General features: G+C 39.3%; 1 protein-coding gene across 1 annotated transcript in view; it reads right to left on the bottom strand.

Moving 5' to 3' along the window:
- Positions 1-17,340, bottom strand: part of Sugct (succinyl-CoA:glutarate-CoA transferase) — a 674,235-nt gene that overhangs the window by 408,141 nt on the left and 248,754 nt on the right. The window contains exon 10 of the mRNA XM_041630811.1: positions 7,036-7,107. Coding sequence (XP_041486745.1) covers positions 7,036-7,107 — 72 coding nt within the window. The remainder of the gene's footprint in view (positions 1-7,035; positions 7,108-17,340) is intronic.

The following is a 17,340-nucleotide window of genomic DNA, read 5'->3' as shown; positions in this document are numbered from 1 at the left end:
AACAAAAAACGAATTCAATATTTTTTAAGACTTTTGGTCTCCTATAGTTTTGTTTGGGAAAAAAAATGTCTTACTAGCTTTATTTTTGTATAGTGTTTTCTGATTTTGTATTCCTATGGAGTGTGTGGGGTGTATAATTCTAATTTTTTTTCTTTTTTTATTATTATGGCTTGTTTGATGGGTTTGTCTCTTTGTTTTCTAAAGAGAAAGAAAAGGCATGGAGTTGGGTGGGTGGATGGGCAGGAAGGATTTAGGAGGCATTGGGGAAGAGGAGATAGTGGTGAGATTATGTAGTATGAAAAGAAGATTTCCAGTAACAACAAAAATCCAATATAAAACAAAAAGATCTTAAAACTTGCTTCAGTTGTTTCGTAAAAGAGCAGTGCTGGATACAGCAGCCATAGATGGAAAATCCTGCTCTATCTAGCCATCCGCACCCCACAGGTCTTTGTTATATACCAGGCAGCCTCCTCACCTGGAACCCTACTACTGCGTATCTCCCCTCCCCTGATATTCGTGGTGGGGGAAACTTGACATACTCACTGTACCTCAGGTTCAGTGGGGTCACGGTCATGCTTCAGCATGCCATGCTAACATTTAGAAGAGGCTTCTCAGCACCGACAGGCTATGGGCCCACACTGGCTCCTACCTAACCAAATGGCCAGACTTGAAAAGGCCTGGGTTGGGTAAACAATCGTCACCCTTAACTTATCTTATTGCAAGGGAGAAATGTGCACTGCTGCATACTCAAAACCAATTCTTCAGCTCTTGGTCAAGCTTAATCTTTTTGACCTGTGCTATTTTATTATTTATGTCTTCTGTAAACTGTTGCTCAGATCTTAAAGCCTTCCAGAACCTCAGTGGCATAGTTTTTGTTTTCTGTCAATTTTTTCCTTAGAAACTATGACTTGACACAAACCTTGCCACACTTACCTTCAAGTGACATGTCTACTGCCTTTTATCGTCCCCTTTTGGTTGTTTTATAACTTCTGGAAATCGACTTACACGGTTGTCTAAATATTTCCATCTGCCAAAGCCTTTCCTAATTCATAAAGATCACATCTCACCATGGAGTTTGGCAAAGACACCAAAGTTCCACACTAGCTTTGAGGTCCCTATGAAATCAGTCTCTTTCTTAGCTCCCTTGAGCACACAGTCCTATCCAGCTCAATGTACTGGAGATCAGACATGGTCTCTCTCATGTCTCATTCTCTTGCCTTTTCTCCACTTGATGTTTAGCCCTTGATATCCATGGGACTCTTAGATGAAAATAACCAAATACCCTAATTGCTACTATGAGCCAGTCCACCAAAAACTTATTTTCTTAGTTTTCCTCATTTTTTGTCTTAAGCAGGGAGGGGAAGTTACATTACTCAATTCTCCACTTTCACTGAACTCAGAATAATTCAATCCACCCCCATCTGGCATCACAAGCCAGGTTGTGAGAGACTCACTGTTTAAAAGTCTTTGATGAGCCTGTGGCACACGTCTTTAATCCCAGCACTTGAGAAGTAGAGGCAGGCAGATCTCTAAGTTTGAGACCAGCATGATCTACAGAGTTCCAGGATAGCCATGACTACAAGGAGAAACCCTGTCTAATAATAACAACAATGATAGATAGATAGATAGATAGATAATAGACAGACAGATGGACAGATAGATGTATTTTTTAATTCAAGCAGCTCAGACGCTGAGTGTTCTATAAATAATAGGGTTTCTTTTACTGGTCTGCTATGAAACTCTCCAGCCTCTTGTTGAATTACAGATTTTTCTGCCCTCTGTAATAAAAGTAATAAAAATACTTCAGAGGTATCTTCTATAAGTTTTACCTCATTTTGTTTCTCTTCACTGTCTGATTCTTCCCACTGGTTACAAGTTACAAGCTTTTGCATTCCAGGAAATGTTCCTTAGCACAGCCACAATTTAAACTCTTAATTCTTGTAGCCAACCAGATGCCAAATGGCATGCCAACACCTTTGTCCTTTTCCTGACAAATCAGGGGTTAGAGCAGTGCATCTGCATGTCTTTCCCCTAGTGTAATTCCTCACTTATGCAGAAACAGTCTTTCTGGTAGACAGCTGAGCTTCAGTTGCATGACTTACCACTCCCAACAAAGCCATGTAAATGTCACTACACTCATTTGGCTCTTCATATCCTCAATGTCTTTGCTAAACACTTCTACCTTCCCATTTACTTACAGTGCCTATAATGCTTCTTTTGCTGTTGCTGTTGTTGTTTTGCTGTTGTTTTTAAGACAGGTTTTCTTTGTATGACCTTAGCTGTCTTGGAACTCACTCTGTAGACTAGGTTGGCCTTGAACTCAGAGATCCACCTGCCTCTGCCTCCAGTGCTGGGATTAAATGCATGCACCATAGGGCAATTTATAATGCTTATATAAGAATTTTTAGACAACTATGTTATATTCCTTGTGAATTAATTGCTATATCTGTGTTGTCCTGATATTGGCATATTCTTATTTTTGTTTTTCCATATGAAAGTTCAGATTCTTCATAAATTGAATAATTTTGGATAGAATCCCAGGCATTTTAAATGTTGTACTTAGAACTTCTGAGTCAGGGCTAGAGAGATTATTCAGGGGTCAGGAGTACTTGCTGTCTCACAGAAGACCTAAGTTTGGTTCCCAGGACTAGCATCAAAAGGCTCACAACCACCTGTAAATCCAATTCCAGAGGTTCTGATGCCCTTTTCTGACCTCTTTTGGCACCTACATGTACCTGGTGCAATTAGAGATAAGAAGCTATATACACATACACATATATAAAAATAATTAAAATAGAACTTCTAAGTCTTGCTTAAATTCTACAGAGTCTTTTTGATGTTATTGTTTTTAGAAATTGACCTGCTTAGGCCTAAGCTGAAAGTTTCATCACACTTTTCAATATTTTGAATATAATATTGGTTCAATTTCCAAGCCTTTGGAGTACCATTAGAATCTGTCTTGCATGTGATCCACATAATAGTCACACTATAACCTGGTATGAAGATGTCTGTTAACTCCACTCTCGGCATGTTTGGTGGAGTAATTTGGATTAGATGTAGATGCAGCACATGTGCAAGCCCAGAAATTCACAAATAACTTCAAAGATACTTTCTCTCTTTGCAATCTTTCTCTTTATAGTCTTTCTCTACAGTCCTGCTACCTAGAGCCGTGCTCTCTGCAGCCTAGTTCTTTGCAGCCCTGCTCTCTGCAGCCTAGTTCTCTGCAGCCCTCTCTCTAAGGTCCTGCTCTCTACAGCCCTGCTTTCTGCAGCCCTCTCTCTGCAGCCGTGCTCTCTGTAACTCTGCTCTATGCAGTGTTCTCTGCAGCCCTGCTCTCTGCAGCCCTGCTCTCTGCAGCCCTTCTCTTTGGTTACCCCATTTTCAGTACATTCTTAATTCAGGAGCCAGACCACAGGTCAACAGCATCAGTTTCACTCCTTTGTTTGTCTGAGCTGAGCCATGAAGAAAAGGTTGTTCCTCATATGTGGCCTCTGCCTTCTGTTCTGCTGAGGTGGCTCAGTGGATAGCACAGAAGAAAGTGCAGAGGAGGGGAAAATGAAGGCTCTCTGTATATGGGGACCAGAGCTCACTTTTAATTATCCTTGTACAGAAATAAGGAGCAACTGTGAAGCTCAGCTTCATGGCCTGGACACAAAACCTGGTAGATGTGCTACCAGCTTAGAAGAACTTAGAATTTTGATCGTCTTTAAACTCTCCTACTGTTTCTCATGGTCTTTAAACAGAATCCCTGTCTTAAGGGCGCAGATCTTAACACAGGGCTATGTGAAAGGGGCAGAGGCAAGTGTGTCATCTGTGTCTGTCCTAGAATGAGAATTAACCTACTCAGAATTTTAGAGGCCAGTTAACCAGTGCCTCCTGGGAGCTAGGAGCATGCTGTGCTTTGCTTATGTAGCTAACCTTTATGATTGCCACAACCTACATGTTGGAATAGTTATATATTACAATCTACATTTTACACAGACGGAAGCAGATGCTTAGAAAGGAATGAGTACTTCACCGGTGGTTACCTGACTAAAGCATGACTCGTAAAGCCCTTATGAATTATGCTATAATATACCCAGACCACCTGCCCCTGAATCAAGTACAGAATTTATTAAAGTTGAAGCTTCCTATGCCCTACCTCAAAACACACCAAAGGCAAATCTTTGACAATGTGAATAGCAGAGATTCTATGAATATTGAAGTTGAAAACCAGTGCATTCCGCACCCAGTGAAGGAAAGCATCAGTCTAAATGACTGTAAAAGGTATGTCAATATACTTCAAATAGAAGTAGTCATAAATGTTGGCATCAATCAGCTTAAAATAGCTTACATATGCTCACTTTCCCTGCTCTTCTGTATCATGTTCGGAAGCAGAAAATAGAAATTGTCATAAACCAAGACCCACTTTAAACAGTGGTACGTTTCTGACCCCAAGCCTTGAATTTTTGCTCTGACTCTGGTCCCTGAAAACAAGGACTTCCTGATAGGGCTCCTCCTCAAAACATGTTAGTCAACCAGTATATCCAATTCAACCTTTCCACTTCACTGACAGTTGCCACCTCCCTCCTAGGAGGCAGAGTTGTTGTGACTTTCCTAGAGAATTTGACTTAGGTTCACTTTGTGAGGCTAGTTTGCACAAGCCCATCCCTAACAGGTAAGTGTGAATGAAATAGAATTAGACATTTATAATTCTTTATGTATTACTGGTAAGAAAGGAGAATTTGTATTCAAGTAGAAATAAAAAAAGATTTTTCTTAACTTGGATGAAAAGACGTGTAGTTCAAATTTACATGTGATAACATAAATTACAAAGGTTGAAAAAGTTGATCAAACTGTAGTGCTCACTCAGCAAATCCAGCAAATGACCTACATAACACGGAAACCTTCACACATTTCCTCCAAGGTCTCAGAATTTCTACAGGCACTGCTTTGACGGCTCATAGCAGGGATTATCATTCCTAACTCACATATGGGAAAATCAAAGTCAAGTATGCCATTATCTAAGGCCTATGACAGTTTCCCTTTTGAAGCAATGTGCAAGCATATCATAACAATAAGTCATATTTTAGTACTAAAATGTGTGGCAAATATTCTGCTTTGAAATAGAAGTCTTTTTCCAAAAAGTGTTCTTATAGATATTTATGAAGACACTTAAACATTTCAAAGTAATCAGCAGTAATGAATCAAAAAATAAAAAGCAAAGTTAATAATAAAGAACATGTCAACCTGAGGAGAGAGGGAGAAGGAGAGGAACAGGGAGGGAGGGAGGGAGAGAGAGAGAGAGAGAGAGAGAGAGGGGGGGGGGGGGGAGAAAGAGAGAGAGAGAGAGAGAGAGAGAGAGAGAGAGAGAGAGAGAGAGCGCAGCTCTGGACAAATGGCACAGAAGGCAAATCTGTAGTTGTTTAGAGTAGAGCTGCAGCCTCCATCTCTGTAGAGTACGTAAATGACCTCGCAGGCAACAGTTCCCGTATGGTTCATATTTTTAAAGCTGACCATTTATAATAAAGATTCTTTGATCCCAGATCAAATGTTTGAATCAATTTTTCTCTACACTCCCTGAGTCACTATTATAAAAGCTTCCCTCCTTCCACCCTCAGCTATGCCAGCCCTTCCTGCAGTCAGAACCATGGCCACTTTTACTTTTCCTATGGTTTTTCCCACGGCAGCGATGCCAGCCCTTCCTGCAGTGGGAGCCAGGAACCATCACCATTTGTCACCTTTCCTATGGTATGCCCACCTCTTTGTTGTGGTTTTAGCTCTCCTTATTTGCTAACCTCTCAAACAAAGGAAGGATCATGATAAATAATTCTTGTACATAATAAATTAAATACTATAATGAAAGTGATTCCTCTTAGGAGTTCAGGAATCCTTAATAAGACAGGAAGCTTATGGTCACATAGTTGGTAAAAATCTAATCCTCTCACCATCAGGAAAAAAGGTTTTTATAGGCGAAACATTTGTTTGTATGCAAGAAAAATAGAAATAAAAACAAATATATTTTAACTAGCTTATATTTCATGGATTTAAATTAGTTAATGTGATGTTTTGAAATTTACAAAATTCTGTACTTTACTTTTTAAAAAGTCTTAAAACAGAAGATCTAAAATTGAGAGAAAAGATGAAAACATTAAAAACTGTCCAGGCAATGTTGAAAATTTGGCGTATTCCTAACCTAAATTGGCTCAAGTATTTCAAAGCTTTAGAAACATTTCTAATATAACTCTAACTTCTAAAATATTTAAGCATGAATTTCACAGAAATCTATGCATTAAACAAAGGTAACTGAAGAAAGCCGTAAAATTGCTAGCACAATATAAGGTTAATTTGCAAACACTTCAATTATATATGGGCCTAATTAAATATGATATAGAGAAAAGGGAAAAATGGGGGAGGCAGAGTGGAAAGGAAAAAAGTTCCAGGACTAAAAATCCCTCCAAAGCTTAGAAAAGTTATGTATATAACACATGTGTGTGTGTATATATATATATATATATATATATATGGCTATATATATATAATATAAACATAACAATAATAAGAAAATAGTAAGAAGAAGGAAAAAAAGCCATAAATTTGAGAGGGATTGAGAAGGGTTGGAGGGAGAAAAAAGTAATGATACAGTTATATTTTAATTAAAATGTAAATTTTTTTAATTGAGAAATTTTTAAGTTACAACTTCTTATTTAAACGAGATACTACACCAAAACAAAACAACAACAACGAAAGCAACAACAAAAATTCTCCAGAACCCACAAGGCAGCAGGATACCTCCACATACTTAACTTGGATGCACACATACAAAATGCAGAAAAGAATGAAAGGAAGGAAGGAAGGAAACAAAGAAGAAAGGGGAGTGTCTACCAGACCTACTTCTCACCATTTGCATCAAGTAGTGTACTCTCAGGAGCTAACACAGGAAACTGAAGTAGTTATAGCTGAGCAACACTGTCAGGCAAAGTTGAACTCTCCCTCAGTTTGTACAAAATGAACAGCTGATCCTGCCATCCACCCATTTTGGTGATTATGGATTACCTTGCAGACAACAGCAAACTGTTGGTTATTTCCTGCTCCAATGACAAGATAGCCGTCCTTGGTTTTAAAAGCCTTTAAAAAAAAGTACAAGAAATACATATGTAAGTGTATGTCTGTACATGGGCAAGATCAGATAGTTAGCTTAAATTCCTGACAATCCTATATTGTAAATTTAATATACTTAAATGATGCTATCTATCAATTCAATAGCAACCTAGTGCATATCTGTTATCTTATAACTGCATTTTTTTCATTTAAGACTGTTGAACTTCTTCCTGACACCACTTCTACCTTCTACAACATGAGGAAAAGTGACAATGTAAGGAAATGCTAGGCTACTGTTTCATGACTGGAAATTCTACCCTCATTACACTGTAGATTGACTTTTGATATTTCAAAGTTTTGTGGTTTTTTTGGTTTCCATTTTTCCTTGTAGAACTTTGTATGGCAGAAAGTCAACTGTTTATACTGAGAAAGAAGAACCAATGAAGAGAAAAGGGGGGTGAAACTCGGGTGTGTCTACTTTCTCCCAGAGTACCTTACTTTCTCATAACTCTTGTGCTTAATAACTATTCTGAAGTATTTGTTAATAAACCCCAACTCAGTTTCAGATTTGACTCTTTCTGCACCAAAGTCAAAGATTCTGTTTTACAAGAGTCAAGACTCATAAAGGCTCTTTTCAGATTGCTGAGGGCAACAGCCTCAAGCTGTGCCTCCATCTCCCAACTGATTGAAAAGAAGCTGAAGAGATGCTTCAACAGATAAAGGCACTCACTGCTCTTCCAGAGGGTCAGTGTTCAGTTTCCAACATCTACATGGCGGCTAACAACTGTATGTAACTACAAGATCCAATATCCTCATACAGACATACATGCAGGCAAAACACTAATACATATTAAATAAACATAAATTAGTTTTTAAAGATGTGTGCCGTAACACCTGGAAAAAGAAGGAAAGAAGGAAGAGAGGGAGGGAGGGAGGGAGGGAGGAAGGAAGGAAGGAAAGAGGGGGAGCAAAGGGAAGAAAAAGGAAGAAAGGGGAAATAAGAATTGGAGCTACAACTTTAAAGATAGCATGCATAACTTTTGGGTGACTTTCACTCTTCAGTAGTGAAAACTGACACATCAAGATGAGTCTGGATCTCACGTTGCTTTAAGCATGTAAAACTGCCAACTGCTCTTTAGGGATAGGCTCAGGTGGACAGACCCTCAGACTAGCAGCTTCACCGCCAAACAGCCCAGTTCTATTCGAGATCTTTTGCACCCACTTTCCCCCACATGTAACTTTAGTGTAATTAGAGAAAGCAAACTTTACCCTCCAACTGTCCAATCAGTTCTTTCTTGACAAGCTCTTTGAGTTTCCTTTCTTCCAGAGTAAGCTTTGCTCTGTAAACTCGTCTGATTTTTCCTTCACTAACCACTGTTTTTGAGAAGGACAACATCTCTCTACTCTGGCAAGTGTTACATCTATTCTGATGACCTTTGTAGTACCTTTGAGCACTTTTCTTTCTCAATTGGCTTTAGTCTCTTCTCTTCCACAGAATTTGTCTCTTCTGCCTCCACTAAAATATCACCAACACAACATGAATTTTTCTTACTTTTCTCCACTCCTACATATCAAAAAAAAATATGGAACCTATCTCTTCCTATGCACAGCACCATACTGCCAAGCCTTTGCCATTGTATGGCCCTATCTCTATATTGAATAGGTACTTCCTTGGCTGCTCAGGACAATTGTCTGTCACCTTCTCGGGCCCCTGCTCATATTCATTTCCCATGTCTCTGTATTGTTCATTGTCCATGTGCCCCCTGGCAGTACTTTCATCACCCCTTAGCAATTAGTCTTTTGTCCTTTCACTCCAGTTGCTCTTATGGTAGTCAGTGGGCACATTTGACTATTAAATTTATGTTAGAAAATAACATAAAGATTACATTTTATAATTCTATTCATATGAAATGCCCAAAAATAGATAAATCCCTGAAGATCGAAAATATAGTAGCTACATAGGGCTGGAGAAGTTGGTAGATGATGAGGAATAACTAATGAGTTTTTGACTTTTTGGAAGGGTAATGGAAATTCGCAGAATTTGATAATAGTGATGGCTGTGCAGCTGTGAACACTCTAAATTCACTTAGTTATACCCTTATGAGGACAAATCAGGTGAACTTTATATCAATACAGCTGTTATCTTAAAATTTAAATTTACAATGATGAGCCACAATCCTATCAACTCCCATTCAAGCATTTAACAGTCACACATGACTGGTGGCGACTGCACTGAACAGTACATGCACAGAGCAAGAAAGTATCTGTTGCATCTTACTGGCCGACTGCAGCGGGGAAATTGTAGGTTTTCCTTTTTTATACTTCTTACTAAGTCCAAGATCTAAAACATATCAAGGTTTATGATAGGAGGTAGACAAAGGGTAGGCAAATGCTCAAATGACTAGTTCCAGGTAATAAAATAGAACTGAAATTTATCTTGCATTTAAAAAGTACAGCAGGGTTTTCTTCTGCTCATGTTGCTGCTGTATTTGGTAACAAATCCAATGAAAAAGATACAACATGATCTATTTTCTTTGTTCACAAAGGCAATAGCAAAGTGAGTAACAAGGGTAATGTATTGGTGTTTCCCAGATGGCAGGAAGGGAGTCTGCAACAGACATGAGGGCAAGCTACAGATGACTTTGAGATCAGGTTTCTCAGTGAAGCATAACTAACTATGAAGGTATACCAGTTCTCTACTATTACATGTATATATGGTAAAGTAGCAAATGGAAAGTGAAGTAACTACTGTCAAGTATAATGCAAAGAATCATTTTTAAAATTTTGATCAGTGACCTCTTCAATAAGTTTTGTGTGGGTATAATTTTATTTCAATAAACTTCCTTAATGAATGAGGAGCTATTTGTTCTTTCCCTTGACCTTCATTGTGATATGAAACATCTTTACCGATATAAAGGAAATCTCAAGCAGATATAAGAATTTTTTTATCACCTGTGAGAAAGTGGATACTTAGCAGCCCTTGAGTTAACAGAATATGATCAGACCATATATTAAAATGACTGGGTAAGATTTTGAGTTACCGTAATAAATATTCCCTATTATCATTTGAAAAAGTTCAAAAAATAAATATATTTTAAATAAGAACATATTTAAAAACTAAATTAGCACCATAGAAAACTGGGCAAGGGGAGAATATGACAATAAATAAATAAATTACCTATATACTATATAATACTATAAACCAAACAAAAACCTGCTCACAGAACTCTTCTTTCTGTATTCATATACACCTTTATATAACTAATATCTACCATAGTGCTAGTTCTCCTTTTAATATTTTCCCACAAGATTATTGAAATGTCATCTGTCATCATTTTAATAACATATATATATCCAAATTTCAATTACACATTCTGTTTATTTAACTATAAGGTGTTTTGTTTTTTATACTAGTTTTAAAGTGAGCATTCACATGATAACATAATTTTTAATTTAAATTACAGGATACTGTAACAAAATGTCTAATCTAATTAAATTCTTTAAAATATATATTTTTTTCCATTTTTTTATTGAGAAAAGGAGAAAAAAAACAAGTTTCCACCTCCTCCCAGCCTCCCATTTCCCTCCCCCTCCTCCCACCCTTCTCCCCCTCCTCCCACCCTTCTCCCCCTCCCCCCACTCCTCTCCCCCTCCCTCTCCAGTCCAAAGAGCAGTTATCTCAACAAACATACTAAACTAGATGATTAAATTCCAGCTCTATTTTACTTAACCTGGACAGTATCAGGCATGTTACACAATTTTGAAGGCTTGGTTTTTAATTTATGAAATAAGAATGATTAGTATGTATCTTTAAAATTACTATAAAGATGAAGTTTTCTTTTTTGAATTTTTTAAGATTTATATATTTATTATGTAAGTGTTCTGCTTGCATGCATGCCGGCAGGCCAGAAGAGGGCACCAGATCTCATTATAGATGGTTACCAGATACCATGTGGTTGTTGGGACTTGAACTCAGGACCTCTGGAAGGGTAGCCAGTGCTCAATCTCTGAGCCATCTCTTTAGCCTTGATTAAGTTTCTTAGTATACATTTATTCATCCATCTAACATATACACTGTATCTCCAGAAACTGAGTATGATGGGAAAAAACAAAAAATAACAAGTGACCATTCACATAAGACTTACATTCTAATAAAGTGGCAGATATCAACCAAATAGTGATACAAATGTTGGCAAACAGTGGCAGGCTCTAGAATGAAAGCATACAGATCATAATGAGATCTTAGAATACATAGTCTTAATATTGTTTGAGTTGAGGGATGAGAAGCAGCAAAGTTCCCTTAGAAAACGCTTTCTAGGCTGAGAACGAAGAATTCATATGTGTGTACTGAATAGAGTTGTGAGAAGTAAACTGTTGATGAAAAATAATGACATGTTTGGGAGGAGCAATGACCTACAAGAAGAGAGAAAGTAGCACAAGTAAAGCTGAGGAGAGGAAAGAGTGGACCAGGTGAAATTAAAGGCCATGGGAAATAAGTTATATACCAGAAAGCTGATGGGAAATCACGAAAAGGACTTGACTGTCCTTCAAAAAGACCTCTCTTCAGTGCAACAAGAGGCTGTTGTAATGATCATGACAGAAGATGGTGCAGTCTTAGACAAAGGGCCGAGTGGGTTAGAACAGAAGAAAATGGGGTCAATGAATAGTTAAGCGGGGAAAGATAGTGAAATCGATAATAGACTAAGTATGATGGTTACAAACTTCAGGTGTAAGGAGAGGAAGGTGCCACAGGTGACACCGATACTTATAAGAACTTTGTGAGATTTCCCAGAGCAAATTTCACCAGCAGAAACCAGATTAAAATCTAAACTATAGTTAAAATCTTGGCAGCCATTTGCTTATAACATATATCTGAAGAAATCACATAAATGAAATCATTTAGCAAGAAATGGAGTAGGGTGAGGATCAACAAATGCCTATGGGGCAAGATTTTATACTCTCAGAAAGAACTTCTCCAGCGTCTCGGGAATGCACGTGCTATTTGTCAAGGGTGAAATAGCACTGAGAGACATGGGGTAAATTTATGCAAACCAGGTCAGCAAAGTCTGGCACAGGCATGGATGTAGACATGCCTCCCACATGGATAGGAAGGGAGGCACCAAGCAAGTTCCCAGTGCTTCTACTTTCTCATGCAAAAGGGGTGATTTGGACTTTTTTAGGGGAATATGAGTCAAGAGGATGAGAAGGAATTCCATAGTTTGCTACAGACCATGAAAAAGCGGAGCACTGCAAGAAACACACGTGAATGTGTTGAGGTACCAGATAAGTTCTTCCTTGTCATGCTTCAGTTATGGAGCCGTAGAGTAAACGCATACTTGCATGTATTATATTGAGGGTTTCCCCAGACAGATATAAAAAAGAAGATTACAAGAGTAAGAAAGTTAGAAAACTGCTGCGAATATTACAGGGGAATTGGGCATTAGCCATGAACCTAAGGAAGAGGCAGTTAAGAAAAGAAGAGGCTTGAACAAGGAGTAGACATGGTGCCAAGCAACAAGGAGCACATCCTGAGCAATCGTGATGGGTGAATCTGAGCAAGCAAGGTGAAATACAAGGACACAAGAAATGCTCCCAATGGAAAAGCTTCATTCAGAACTGTAGACAGAAATCAATTTCAGGTTATAAATAGAGAACTATAGCATGTACTGCATAAAGTAGTTTCGGATAAGAAACAGGGACTTGATTTCGGCCATTCTATCAAATAATTACTATCATACCTACACAGAGAAAACTCCTAGTGCATTCAAAGCCCTCATGTGCTAACACTAACCCTCACCAGTTTTGCAAACAATACCTTGTAATTCACTTGATTGCACACTCACTAAAAAATGCAACGCATGATGCCATCTACACACCCCCCAAACGACTTTCATGGCAGGGAGTGTCTAAACTACCTATCTTGGCTGCAAACACCCAGGGCTAAAGTGTTCTTATTTCAAGGAATTGAAGTTACAGGAAATGAACAACTCTTGTTTTTTCATGAACTGATGGAGAAGCAGCCAGGAAGTGTAAGTGTCTACTGTTCCCCAAGAACAAGGACAGAGCCAAACCTATATCCACGGAATGCCAAAATTTATCCTTCCCAAGGAAAGAAATTCTTCTATATATCAGGTATGTTTCACCAAAGGTGGCAAGATTCCCAATCAAAAACTGTGAGATGATCTAGAATATTGGCAATTCAAAGAATTAGACATCCCAACTATCCAGGCAGACTTCACGAGCAAGAAGACATGCGAGTTCAAAGTAGTTAGAGAAGTTTCACAAGCAAGAGGTAACTACAGCTGAGTCTTTGGGGTAGATGTGTAGAAGATGAGGCACGTGTTAAGAGAGGGGAAAAAAGTCATTTTAGAATTTATCTTGCATGTGGAAGTTTTCAGCCATTCCCACAGGTTGTGTTTACTGAGCTTCCAGACTGCCAGCCTGGTGCAGTGATGTCCTATTAATAATCTGACCAAAGATAGCACACATAGAGACTTTCAGAAGCCACTAGCTAACTGAATATAACCAATACTCAAGTGGAAGGGGTATGGATGAGATCATAGTTGTATCTTTCTGTGCTGTACAATTTCTGTACAATTGTAGTATTGTCTCTGTCACTAATAAGGTATGCACAATTAGTAGGGAATCAGCTTCAAACACAAGAACACATACACTAAACCTTCCTGGGGCTTTTTAACAAGAAAAAGATTTAACAAAATCTTCTTCCACAAAAGGGCACCACTGCTGATGGCCTTCATCACCCACAGGAAAAAGACATTCCAGGCAGTTTAACTCACGGCCATTAGATTGTTTTCTGTAACATCAGACAACTGCCTTCTGGGTCTGTGCTAGGATACTGTGGCAAATTCAGAGAGCTCTGTTTGCTACTGCTAACAGTTCAGTGCACCTCATGATGCTGGAGCTGGCTGCCAGCTGGCAACATGTCACGGGCTGCTTGGAGATCGAGAACAGTGTCCTCGATGGAACGGAGCAAGGCAGAAAATGGCAAGCGAGGCCCAGCCTCTCAAACTTCCCCACTACCAACTTGGCCTCGTGTACACGCTTTTCATGTGGAATAACACATTTTGAAAACTCATCGCTGAATGCAAGCCCCTTCTTGAATTACATAATTCTACACTACCCTTGAAAGCAATGTTGTATGAGGATTTCTGGCTAGAATTCACCAAAACCATGGGAAGTTTGTGTGTTTAGAGATACTTTGGAGATTTTTAAACCACTCTAGTGTTTTCAATCTCTTGGCCTTTGGCACTACTTGCAGAGGAAATATCAAGGAAGGGATGGGGAAAAGTCTTCAATCACTCACGGCCTTCACAAGTTATCAAGGGATGTAATTTTCCTTATAGCCCTCTGAAGAAAGTCTGCTTTTCTTTAAGAAAACTGCAGTGGAAAATAGCAAGCCCAATCATTTTTCCTGAGACGTATGCCAGAAATCACGTCTGATGGTTCTGAGCTGGCTGTGTCGGAGCGAGTCTTAAGCCAGATGACTTAGAAAGCTTATCAGTAGCACCCACTTTTTTTTAATTGAAAAAAAAATTTCTGCCTCCTCCCAGCCTCCCATTTCCCTCCCCCTCCTCCTGCCCCTCTCCCCCTCCCCCACTTCTCTCCCCCTCCCTCTCCAGTCCGAAGAGCAGTCAGGGTTCCCTGCCCTGCGGAAAGTCCAAGGTCCTCCCCGCTCCAACCAGGTCTAGGAAGGTGAGCATCCAAACTGGCTAGGCTCCCACAAAGCTTGAACATGAGGAGCAGAAGGAGGGAGAACATGAGCAAGGAAGTCAGGACTACGAGGGGTGCACCCACCCACTGAAACAGTGGGGCTGATCTATTGGGAGCTCACCAAGGCTAGCTGGTCTGTGACTGAAAAAGCATGGGATAAAACCGGACTCTCTGAACATGGTGGACAATGAGGGCTGATGAGAAGCCAAGGACAATAGCACCCACTTTTTAATGGAAAGTGAAAAAGCAGGCTTAAGCTGACTATCTGATTTTTCACCAACACTCCAATGCAAAAGTTCCTTGACAGTATCAATCTTTCCTTAACTTCCCTCTTATACACCAAATATGTTACAACATTCATGCCATATAGAAAATAGCACTTGTGACAAGAAGCCTATACCTATGTCAGACCCATGGGAAGGGTGTACGGAGCAGACTTTAGTCATGCAAGCACAGCATTTTACTACCACCTACTGAAGACTCAAACTAGAAAAACATAGCAACAATATAGTAAGAATAGGAATATCTTAAAGAAATTTATAGAATTGATTGGCAATGATCCTCGAGTATATCTTAACTACATCTCCACATAAAAATCACAGAACATGAACAGTAAGATAGGAATTGGAGAAAGCCCAAACATTGGACCTATAGAGGCCTAGAAGGCAGATAAATTTAAGGCCATGGTTATTTGAATGAGCATGGTGAAGGAAAGCAGTTATTGGGATACAGTATGAGGGTGTGGAAGGGAATAGATGCAAACCTTGCCAGAACAGTATGTGAAAACCCTATAGTTGGCAATTAGCTCATAATATATACAATAATTGCAGGTTGCCAGCTATGAAGATTATCTCAGAGCATTGTTCCTGATTCTACATAAGGTATTGTGATCTCAGGGAAAAAATGGATTGTCAGGAACCTGGAAGTTAACAAAAACAAACAAACAACAATAACAAAACAGGGAATACAGGAAAAGTAGAAATCAAGCACCCACAAAATGTATAAGAAGCAAGGAGCATGCTCTTCGGTGCATGCAGGTTTGTGGACAACAGACAAGGACAACTTCAGGTCCCACTTGCTATCCAACTGTTGTTACAACAGTATGTGGGCAACAGATAGCACTATTTTTGTTACAGCAACACCACTATGTGACTGCAAACACAGAAACTGAAAAACTACTACATACCCCAAGGCTGGAGAAGGAAAAGAAAGAGAGGACAGATGAGGGAGGGAAAGACCACCAAAATTAAGGGCCATTTGAGGGTAGTATGGAAACCTAATACAGTAGAAATTAATTAAATATATACATAAATAAAGGCGACCTAAATGAAATCACCAAATAATGGCAGAGACAGAGCCCCAACTGAACATCTCTTATCACCAAATGAAGCTTCCAGAACCACAAATGGGTTGCATCTAATTGAGTTGTTGGCCAAATAAATCCCATAGACACCCCAAAACAACTCAGGTTATTGCCAAGTTAGTTGCTTTCCGCACACTGATGTTAAGGCCCTATTACCAAAGACAACATCTACACAACTCATTGAACACACAGTAGTAGAGGTGGTGCCTACCTCTAGCCTTCACCCCTACGGCTTCACCCCTATGGGTTAGTGTTCCTGGTACTGGAAATACCTCTGCACACTACCAAAGGAGAAAGATAATTACCAACTCAGCCACAAACACCTCTATCTACAATTGTGTCCTACCTACAAGACATGCTAGTGCAATGGTGTCACAATCAATAACTGAAATGACTTAAGACCCATTCCACAAGATGGAGCCCATACCTAACACTGCTTGGGTGACCAAGAATATGAGACTAGATAGCCTAGAAACATAGGACAAAACCAAATACTACTTTTCTACTAAAAGAACATAGCAATAAAATGACTCCTAATGGTATTCTGTTATACCCACAGAGCAGTGCTTTGCTCAGTCACCATTAGAGAAGCTTCCTCCTGCAGCAGATGGTAACAAATATAGAGACCTACAGCTATAAAATATACAGAGAATGAGAGACTGTGAACCATTCATCCCGAAATGGAATATCTCCATTAAATCCTTTCCCTCAGGGCCTAGAAAACCCTTTGGAAGAGGAGTACAAAATAGGATAAGAGGCAGAGGGGACTGAGGACATGAACAAAACAAGGCCTTCTGAACACTGAATAACCACTGTACATATGAACTCATAGAAACTGAAGCAGCATGCTTAGGGCCTACAGAAGTCTGTACCAGATGGAGTCCTAGACCTAAAAAAGGAGAACTGGACACGAGCCCTTATCCTTGGCCCAGAAACTATCTCCAATTGATAACTACTTGCAAATGAAAGTTTAGTTTTCTCCAAGAAAGTCTCATTGGGGATACAAACTACTCTTAAGGAGAGGCGGCCTGCCCAGCAGCAGAAGGCCAGAAAACAACACATCCGCATCTTCCCTTGTCTCATAGATCAGGTCAGGGCTTTTTCTTTTTTCTTTTATCATTTTCTACTTTAATTTTTATTTTTCTCCTTTTTCACCCTGCAGGTCC

Source organism: Microtus oregoni, unplaced genomic scaffold, assembly GCF_018167655.1.
Source record: "Microtus oregoni isolate MIOR12 unplaced genomic scaffold, Mior012 000035F_ref0000213, whole genome shotgun sequence".
NCBI classification, from domain to species: domain Eukaryota; kingdom Metazoa; phylum Chordata; class Mammalia; order Rodentia; family Cricetidae; genus Microtus; species Microtus oregoni.
The sequence above is the reverse complement of the archived record's forward strand: the minus strand, read 5'-3'. Positions and strand labels throughout refer to the sequence as shown.